This window comes from Pterocles gutturalis, unplaced genomic scaffold (genome assembly GCF_000699245.1).
Source record: "Pterocles gutturalis isolate BGI_N339 unplaced genomic scaffold, ASM69924v1 scaffold29563, whole genome shotgun sequence".
NCBI classification, from domain to species: domain Eukaryota; kingdom Metazoa; phylum Chordata; class Aves; order Pterocliformes; family Pteroclidae; genus Pterocles; species Pterocles gutturalis.
This window is the reverse complement of record NW_010118955.1, coordinates 1,083-11,472: the sequence shown is the minus strand read 5'-3', so window position 1 is coordinate 11,472 and position 10,390 is coordinate 1,083. Positions and strand designations below refer to the sequence as shown.

At 44.5% G+C, this 10,390-nt stretch overlaps 1 protein-coding gene across 1 annotated transcript in view; it reads left to right on the top strand.

The window, feature by feature from the left end:
• ETF1 (eukaryotic translation termination factor 1) overlaps nucleotides 1-8,005 on the top strand; it is an 11,864-nt gene extending 3,859 nt beyond the window's left edge. The window contains exons 3-9 of the mRNA XM_010076414.1: nucleotides 616-754; nucleotides 1,698-1,888; nucleotides 2,412-2,541; nucleotides 3,310-3,465; nucleotides 4,026-4,090; nucleotides 5,372-5,519; nucleotides 6,984-8,005. Coding sequence (XP_010074716.1) covers nucleotides 616-754; nucleotides 1,698-1,888; nucleotides 2,412-2,541; nucleotides 3,310-3,465; nucleotides 4,026-4,090; nucleotides 5,372-5,519; nucleotides 6,984-7,066 — 912 coding nt within the window. The 3' untranslated portion in view covers nucleotides 7,067-8,005. The remainder of the gene's footprint in view (nucleotides 1-615; nucleotides 755-1,697; nucleotides 1,889-2,411; nucleotides 2,542-3,309; nucleotides 3,466-4,025; nucleotides 4,091-5,371; nucleotides 5,520-6,983) is intronic.
• Nucleotides 8,006-10,390: the final 2,385 nt, after the last annotated feature.

The window sequence follows — 10,390 nt, the reverse complement described above, 5'->3', positions numbered from 1 at the left end:
CTGCTGTTGCTGGATTCTGCTTTGTAAGGCTGAGCTTGTCATAGCCGCTACAGATTTCATCATTCTGCCTTTGGGACTTGAAGTCAGCAGGTGCAGCAAACTGGTATTTGTGGTAGTTGGCAAGTTGAAAGTCTGTATCAGTGCTGTGTGGTATAAAACTGAATGGACAAATAGCCCCGTCGGTGAGCTAAGCAAGTTCTGCTTTCCTGGCTGGAACACTAGGAAAATTACTCTCCCAGTTTTGCCAACCAGAGCAGTGATGCAGCCTCGCAGAAGTGTGATCCATTTCGCTTTACGCTTTCCAGAGACAATCTTCAGGGTTTTGCAGTTACACCTGCCTGTGACGCCATGTGATGAGCTGGTAATGCTGTGAAAATAGTTACCAAGCTTAAACATTAGTTTCTTTTCCGCTCTTGGCAGCGTTGTGCGAGACAGTAACCTGTGATAGTCTCAACTCCTGAATCTGCTGCTCTTCCTCTGGTAGATTTGTAAAAAATAGCAATGACCACCTATGGAACTAAAATGTACTGAAGTGTATTGTTTCTGGTAGCCTTTCTGAACCAGGGTCCTTAACAAACCGGTGCTTATTGCTGACAATGTTATTTTCTGTTCCAGGCTCTTACAGCGCTGCTTTCCGACGACAGCAAGTTTGGCTTTATTGTAATAGATGGTAGCGGTGCACTCTTTGGAACTCTTCAAGGAAACACAAGAGAAGTCCTGCACAAATTCACTGTGGATCTTCCAAAGAAGCATGGTAATGCACTGGTCTATCTTTAGACTGTTTGCAGCAGAATATCGCAGGGTGGGATGTGAGAGTAGAAGCAGGGAACTTGGCCTGTAGGTGTTTAGCTCTGCTCAATTCTCTGCTCCCCTGAAATCTGACAGCAAAGCCTCTAGTCTGAGCCTTCTGTCAAAATTAATGAATCACTGTAATATGCAGTTCATTTTCTTAAAGTAGTGCTTTCTATTTTTTGGTGCATTTGACCCTTTACTTGTTTTTGGGACAGTCTTAGCTAGCTATCATTAGCACAAGTAGTCATACCACTCGGTAACGTATAGTTTGCATCTGATGGTGCTGCACGCAAACCAGAGTGGAAAGGAAGAAGCTGTTCCCTGCAAGAAGCCAAATGTAACGAGCACAATTCTGTTCCACTGTATGATGCTGCATTATAGTGACCCACTGATGCATTCAGCAAAATCTGTCTGATAGCTACTCCTGCCTTACTGTCCTTTTTTGTAGATTAGGATGGGATAAAATGAAATAGAAATGTCTCCCCCCGGTAAGTTTCTGCAGCAGAGGCTGCTGGGATGCATTGCATCTGCAAGAAAAGTATGTGAGGCAGTGTAACAAAGGAGATTACTTTTAATGGGGGTACAGGAGATAGAAAATGTGCACAGATGTTCAAAATTGCTGTAGAGTTGTGAGCCTGTATAAAAAGAAAAAAAAAAAACCAAACCAACCCAACTTATTTCCCTCTGTGGGATATGTGGAGAAAGATCTCTTGCTCTGGTGAACCCTCTGTATTCACTCGCTGTTTCAGTGAGTGCCCCTGGCTCTGCTTGTGGCAAACTAATTCTGGAGGTCGCGCCTGCCCTTGGCATCAGTTATTCAGGGCCCCATTGGGACCACGTACTAATAACCTTCCTGAAGTGAAATGGCTTCCAGATTGCTACCTCACGTGTGTTCTCTCGTCAAGGTAGAGGAGGTCAGTCTGCCTTGCGTTTTGCTCGTTTGAGAATGGAGAAACGACACAACTATGTAAGGAAGGTAGCAGAGACGGCTGTGCAACTGTTCATTTCTGGCGACAAGGTGAACGTGGCTGGTCTCGTTTTAGCTGGATCAGCTGACTTCAAAACTGAATTAAGTCAATCGGACATGTTTGATCAGGTGAGTGGCCTTTTCTGAGCAAAGCCCAAATGTTTAAGCTGTCAGTGGTAACATGATGAAATTAGCAGTAGCTCTGGCATAAGATGCATCTCGGGAGGAATGTAACTTTGATGTCTTAAGTGATCTGATCAAAACTAAAAATCTGATGCATCTTAGAGAGGTTTTCCTTTCCTAATACCTCCTTGCAGGAGGGAAGGTCTCCTTTTCTTAACAGCAGTGCTAATAAGAAATCTGTCCTCCCTGGTTTGGAATTGGCATTCGCGTTCTGTGTTCCCAAATCAAAGCAGAAGCTTTATTGGAATTAAACTCCACTAAACCTAATCTCTGTGTCCCTGTTGCCTGAAAATGATGCTTCAATATTAAGCATTCAGAGGCCCCTCTGACTCAGAGCCTCTGCTTGCAAGTGAAGCAAAATAGATTAATGCCGTGACTCTTGCCACGTATTCTTGTGGCATTAGGAAGCAGTCTTACGGCAGTGCTGTGTAATAGACTCTCTTTCATGTTTCCTCTTTGTCTTGTTTAGCGGTTGCAATCCAAAGTGCTCAAACTAGTTGACATTTCATACGGAGGAGAAAATGGATTCAATCAAGCAATTGAGTTGTCAACTGAGGTCCTCTCCAATGTGAAATTCATTCAAGAGAAGAAACTAATAGGTATGTGACTACATGTTCAGCCTTCTCCTGAGACAAATGTGCTTGACTGAACGTGCTGAGCTTGCTGTAGATCTGGTGTAGTGCCTTTGTGTGCTACCTCAGCCCTGCGATGCTTTGTGTTGGGCAGAGCATGACTTGCAGTGATGCTTTCTGTTACCTGGACACCTTCTCAAATGCTGCAGGACTTAATGAGGTTTTAAGGAGTCGGGGGGGGGGGGGGTTCTGTTCTTTTTCCCCACCAAGCTTTTTGTACCTTCTCTGTTTATCCTTTCCTCAGAGATTGCCTTAGTTTCAGGTCTTCTGGGGGCATTTGGGTGAGAGGGGAAAAAATATCTCCTAGGATTGTTTTTTTTCAGCAGGATGAGATTTAAGATTTATTGTGTTTTAAGATGGCAGTAGAAATGATCCCTGGTTCGACTGTCAGCAGACATGTTGCTAATTGAAAAGCACAGGCGGACAATAGCAACCGTAGCTACCTTACACTGCCGAGAGTGAAGTGATATAGTGCCTGCTGGTGGGTTAGTCCCATGGATTGTTTCATAGCAAAGGGGAGCGAGATTCCTGACGGGGCAGTGTTTGATGGAGTCAGCTTACTGATGAATGTTCTAAATTACTTGTTTTGACATGTTATCACGTCCCTTGCTTCCTTCAGCACCATTGCAGTCTCCTTTTATGTTTTTTTTCTTGCATTCAAATCGGGCTTGTTTAAAAATCCATGTGGCATGATCAGTGTTTGTGACCATCTCTTTCTTTGTATCCTGGCTGCAGGACGATACTTTGATGAAATCAGTCAGGACACGGGGAAGTACTGTTTCGGCGTTGAAGATACACTAAAAGCTTTGGAAATGGGAGCAGTAGAGATACTGATAGTCTATGAAAATCTGGATATAATGAGATACGTTCTGCACTGCCAAGGCACGGAGGGTAGGTAACGCTTCTGGGAGACTGAAAGGTCTGGGAGGGTTTAGCACCTAAGCCGTCTTGCTTGGATGGATTACACTGGAGGAACTCGCTAAGTAGATCTGTAAGGACGTGGTCAAGGGGATGTTGTGTGGGCAGGTTGATAACTTGCAGCTTCCCAGCTACTCTGGGAGAAGAGTGTGAAACTAGGAAGCTTCCACTGGGGAGAAAGAATGAAACCTAGCATGAAACCTGCCTTTCAGTTGTGTATAAATACGACACCAGTGCATTACAGAGGGGAGACTGATGTGACCCTTATGGCCAGAAACACAATTCCTACTGACTATAGATAAATTATATGCCTACAGCAGGACCTCTGCTTTTTTTGATGCTGGCACTACAGTTATTCTCTACTGCTGTGCCCTGTTTGGTTTCTCATAGAGCTTCAGCTAGAGAGAAGGGCAGTGGCAGTGACCAGACCCTCTGTGTTGTAATTGCTGGCTGTTGTCAGTCTCTTGCTGTCTTTAACCTGCCTCTGATAGTCTTATCCAACCTAATATTCTTTTTTTTTTCTCCCTTCTCAGAGGAGAAGATCCTGTATTTGACACCAGAGCAAGAGAAGGATAAATCCCACTTCACAGACAAAGAGGTATTTCAGCTTTGGGGCCTGTAGATTTATTCTTACTGGTGCAGAATTCTGAATATCTGAGCTTAGTTAGCTGCAAGCATGTGAGCACAGTGACTTTTCTGGCGCTCAGATGAGACTTCAAGGCTCTTCCTGTTCACCTTCAGTGTAACCCCTGGATTCTAGACTTGCTTTTCTGCAGTCTTTCCTGCTGCCAGTTTCAAGGTTGTGTAAATGAGTGGATGTGACAGGCAATAAGGGGTCTTTGACCACTGTCAAACCAACCATCCATTGGAAGAGTTTGGTAGCCACTGTGTAACATGCAGGCTAATGTCCCAAACCCTTACTCCCTGCATATTGTGCACTGATTTGGTCGATACAAATCACCTATGAGGCTAGAAACTATTACATTAATTTAGCTGCAAAGGAGTGTTTGTTTGTAGATATGTTTGAAACATGGTTCTCTTCTTCACTGCCCATTAATTTAGCTGCAAAGGAGTGTTTGTTTTTAGATATGTTTGAAACATGGTTCTCTCCTTCACTGCCTCTGAGTTTCTTGCCTGTGCAGGTCAAAAAAATCCTGACCAGGGGGCTGGGGAGTGTCTATATTACTTTGCAGAGTAAGCTGGGCAAAAAAGTCTGTCCCTTGCAGAAAGGGTGGTCATCTCTGTCTCATGAGGACTGCCAGGGTGGCCACTTCCAGCTGCTTTCCCTTCTGGTGTGGCAATTGCTGACTCCTGCACGCGGAAGGTTTACAGTGTTATCTGCAGTGATGTAGTGTTTCTAAGCCAATAATCACTTGAGTTTCTACTTATAAAACTCTGCTTTTGGCTTCTGTGATTGCCTAGATCAGTATTTCCTAGAGCAAACAGTGCCTGGTTAGATGAGTGGTGATGTACTGTTTGCGGGATATAAAGCAAATCTAAAGAAACACTGAAAACTAAGAGCGTAGCATGTTACGTGACAGTTGAGCAGAAGAATAAACAAGGCATTTTCTCTCCTGCTTCTCCACTGACTTCTGTAGCATGGAGACCCAAAACAAAGCCTGTCAGTATTTTATTTCTTAGCACCAGGAGCCTTCTGCTTGTGCCAGCACATCTGATTCAGATGTTTGCCTGCCACCCGGACCCTGGCAAGTGTGTCGGGCTGCTCCAGCCTGCGGAGCATGGAGGCTGGTGTCTCTGTCTTAGGACTGAAAAGACAGTGGTGACGTTTAAGCCAAAGACAAGTTCTGGTATGAATTTTCTCAATACCTAACATGCAGTGACTATAACTTTTTTTTTCTCCCCTCAAATGTCTACACAGACTGGCCAGGAACACGAACTGATAGAAAGTATGCCCCTTCTGGAGTGGTTTGCAAACAACTACAAGAAATTTGGAGCAACGTTGGAAATTGTTACAGACAAATCACAGGAAGGATCCCAATTTGTGAAAGGATTTGGAGGAATTGGAGGTAAACTGCATGAGAAAAATGTATTTGTCTTTTTTTAATGGTTAATTTGATAATTTGGTGCCAACACAAATGGAAAGCTGAACAGATTAATCTTACTCCTATTAGTCACAATAGCAGTTAAGAAACTATCACGTTCATCAGGGATCTTCAGGTGAATCCGTTCCATATTCAGATGACGCTGCATGTTAGGTAGCTGTCATTTCAGACTGTTCCTCAGATCCTTTTGTCCTTCAGAGTGCTCGAAGGTGGACTGTCCTTTCCAGCTGCTGAATTTCAGAGGGGCTGGGAACTGCTTCACTGCGTCTCTGCAGAGCTGTTGCTTTGTGGCAGCCTGTGCCCTGCTGTGTAGAAATGCTGTATGACAAACACCAGCCTAGTTCCTGAAGCAGTTGGATATCTGTTACTCATCTCTCAGAACTCCCCTGTACTTTGCTCTCCAGTCATCCGCTTCTTTTCAAAATAAAAGTATTTTTAGCCCAATATCATGGAGAAATGAGGCTTCTGAAATCCTTAGTTCTCTTGAGCTCACTGACCAGTTGCAGCCAAACCTGACAGAGGTGTGGATAGCTCATGTGCTTCAGGCTGACAAAAATCATTAGCAGGGTAAAGCAAAACCACCTACTACATGCCTTGTTCTCCCCAGAGCAGGGATGCCAGGACAAAGCTGGTGCTTATTTGCTGATAAGCCAACTGTTGCCACTTGCTGTGTTTCAGTTGGTGGCTGTGCAAGAGATGAGTGTAGTGTAGAGGGAAATTTCTAGGGCCAGAGAGCACCAGTCAGAAGGAAACAAGCTTGATTTTTTTTTGGCTATGTAAAAAGTAACAGGTTTCGAAGTGTTCAAGGTTTATAGCTTCAGGAGTCCTTCCTGTCCTGCCAGATGCAGCCTCTTGGCGTGGTGGGATACTCTTTGCTACCAGGCTCCAGTCCCTGTAGGCTTGAAATACTCCTTGAATTCCCTTCACCGACATAAATTTTTCCAGGGATAGAGGCTGCCCAGAAACCCAGGGTGGTGTTTGGGGTGGGAAGAGTCTGGGAAGACAGCAACTAAATACTGCCTTTGCTCCATTGTAAAAGTTACTTTGGTGCCAGCTGCCATCTGATTGAACTGACGGGCCATTGTCCTGGTTATGCCAGGATGAATGATCTGTTACTGGTATTTTTTGGAGATAACGATCCTCCTAGAATAGACACAGCTTTTCCAGAAGGAAGCTGGCCTGTGCTGGGCAGGTAGGTGTTTCTTCCTCCTGGCAGTTCTGTCAGGCTGTAGCATGGATGTGGCATTGCCACTCTAGCTGCATGACTGCTGCTGCGAGCCTGAGCCTGACCTGCAGTACAAGTGCTAAATCAGCTTCTGAAAATGAAATGAGAAACTCTTGATGTGCAGACAGGGCTCAGTAAACTGTTTAAAATGCCTTTCTACCTCTCTGAATTGTGAAGAAGCTAAATCGTGTTGTTTTTCCCAGGTATCTTGCGGTACCGAGTGGACTTCCAGGGAATGGAATACCAAGGAGGAGACGATGAATTTTTTGACCTTGATGACTACTAGGTAGTCGACCTGGGTCTGGCAAAACGTGCCTCGCCCCTCCAGCATCCAACCCAAGGAGCAAACTCATGGTGGAAAACACAACAGATCCCTGCCTTAGAATTGGAACATTTCCAGAACTTGATCCACAAGCATTGGATTTAAAAAAAAGCAAAACCCTACACTTTGTTTTGTCATAGTGTCAGTACAGCAGCAAACTACTAAGTTCCTATATGCCACTTTGGACTAATTTAAAAAAAGAATCCCAATTTTTACTTAATGGTGAAATTGGTTGCTCTTGTATTTTATGAAAATGATTTTTTTAACCTTCATGATACATTAACTGCTGTAAACCTCTTCCTTCAAAAATTAATAGAAGTAAGATCCTACTGGTTTGTTTCTTTTTACTTTGGAGAAATCAATTGCTGCATTTTGCAGCACCGTGACCCATTTACATGGCATTCTCAGCTTAGACTGCAGAAGAAGAAATGTAATGAAATTGGAGCCATTCATTCTCTTCAAAAGAATGAGGAGGCACTTACCTAGAGTGCTAGCTTATAATGTGTGGCTTGTAAATTCAGATGGTTTGGGGAGGCTTACCAGCCAAACGTGCTTTAATCTATTTGCAGAAGCACTGCTCTTACAAACTAGGAAACGCACTTCATTGATTGCAATGAAAATGCTGCTGAAGTCTTGGGCTTAATTTGGATTTGAGCAGTGCAGCCTTCAGGACTTTTTTTTTTTTTCAGTCTTGACAAAAATAAACATACGATTTAAGTGAAGTAAGGTACACTTTGCTTTGTTTTGTTCCTCAGTAAGTTTTTTTTTTTTTTTTTTTTGCTTTTTGCTTTAGGACTGTGTAAGGTTTCCTTGATTATGTGAATTTGAACCCACAGTTCTTTAGTGGAAGCGGGTGTTTTACAGGAATGATTAGTGAAGTGGAGCCCTTGGCTGAAACCTTAGTACTGGTGCACTTGGAGCATTTGATAGCAGTACGTGGAAGGTTCGCACGACCCCCTGGGGACACCCAGCTCCCAGCCCTAAGGCAGTCTGTTGTGTTGGCTCACACATGTCCTGTAAATCCGATGCTGAACTCAAATGTGCCCTTAATGGGTTAAAACTCCTGGTTGCATCAAGACTCAAGAGAGCTTTTTGTCACGCCTGCTATATAGAATGCATTTCCACCCCCGGCGAAGGGTTTTTCAGAGGGTCTTGCAGGCAGAGGATGAGGCGAACATTGGCTCAAGGTAACGCACAGGTCGTGCTTCTTTTTGGGGGTACCGGGGTTCTGTGCCGGGCACTCTGACACCGCGGTGCCTGGGGGTTCTGTTCTTGGCTGGCTCTGTCACTCCTGCTGCATCGGTCAAAAGCAGCTTCTGTTCCAAGTTGCATACCTGCTTATTTTTTTTTTTTTTTCCAATAATCCTGTTTCACTTGAATGGAGGGGGAGCTTGTCTTAAAAACTTCTGCCACGCTGTTCTTTGAGGTCCAAAATTACTGTCATTGTGAGCAAGAGAATTTGTAACCCTGGTTGATAACCTGGCAGATGGCTTTGCTGTCATTTTCACATCAAAGCTGGAATCTCTCACGGAAGGTGTGACTGGGTCCGCCGCAGATTTGCACAAACCCTGGTTTGAGCACATTTGCGGTCTTCACAGCGGTATGTTCTGGATTTTGCCATTGTAAATGGGTCTAATGTGACATGACAAGACCAGAAAAATTGGATGTAAATTTACATTTTTTTGAATATACTGCTTGTTGTTTCACATGATACATTAGGGTATGCAGCTCCTTTTTGTAGTTTTTATTTTTACTATTTAAGTTTGGAAATGATGCCAAATTTTTGTATTTCTTTAATCAATGTGTTCTCTTCAGTGATATATATTGCATTATATATTGATGTGTATATCAATATATACTGATATGTATTACACTTACACATACAAACACGTTAAACGGGGGTGAAAAATCCTAGCCTTCGCATACTATATAGCCTCTGCAGAGAGATCCCAAGCAGTGATATCTTGGTGTTGTGATGTACAGAAATGGAGAAGAGTATTAAACCATATTTAAGAATATAGTACGGACTCCTGATTTATTTTCTTTAGTCCAGGATACACCTGCTTTACCCTCAGCTCGGTGCCAGCTGCAGGTCAGTACTTGAGTTTTCAGGGAGCTGTTGCATAGCTGGGCTTGAGAACATCCTGTTTCTTCATTGCACTGAGTTTCTCTTTTAAGCTGTAGCAGAAATCTGACTTCAGAAGGGGGGAAAGAACCCAGCAGCCCCAGTTCAAAGCGAGCTGCGCTGAGTGTTACCTGAGGTGGTCTTTGGAACAATGGTGGCAGCTGAAAAATGCCCTGCACATACAGACACCTGTCCTTAATATTCCGGTCCCACCACCTGGGTGGTTTTTTTAAGAAGCCTTTGCAGTCCTCCCTTGTAGTACAGGATAGACCCGGATGAGAAGCGTACTTGCTGTTTCTCCTGTGTCCAGGCTGGATGCAGCGATGACTCTCCCAGAGAGGCTCTGCCTCCTTCCCCAGCGGGGAAGGCGATATGTAAGAGACATCAGGTGTTTTAACGGATGCTTCAATTCACCCGCCAGCTGGGCTTGCCTGGCAGGGATTCTCTGGCTGAAGCTGAGCATCCATGTCCTCATGCACCAGACCAGAGCAGGATCCATCCTGCGTGGCTGTTTGCCTGCTGCCCTTAACACGCAGGCTCACACAGCAAGAGGTCTTCCCGGGAGCTGGGGCAGGCTTCAGGGTTTGTACTCGCTGCCTCACGCTGTCTTTGGGCTGCACTGAGCATGAGCTCACAGTCCTTGGGTCTCCAGGTAGAAGTTTTGGAGATGTGACGTTTCTGCTGGAGCGGAAATAAAAATAACGCACAAAACCCCTTTGCTGCGTGCATCTCATGCTGTCTACAACCTCGGTGCAGAAAACTGATCACTGTTCAGCTCGTGGTGCAGATAAAAGCCTCAAGCTGAGTTCAGCACAAAATAGATAAAAAAAGAAAAAATATTCCCATCAGTCAGCATGTGTCACAGGAGAAGCTATTGCTTGCAGAAAGCTACCCCTGCAGTCTCAGCAGTTGGTGTAACCAGGCATGTGGATCTATATTGTTTTCAAAAAACCAGAAATATTTCAGTTAACCCTTTACTGGCAGCAACAGCAAACCTGGTTTCTGCTTTTCCATTTCGCATTCCAGGGGACAAGGAGGAGCAGCGCAGGCTGGCTGCTGCGGAGGGATGCCCGAGAGCAGTCTCCTTTGGTGTCACGAAGCCAGGCGTGCCTGGAAGCTGCTGTTTCCTCACGTCCTAATCTTCTTGGCTGGTTCTCATGTCT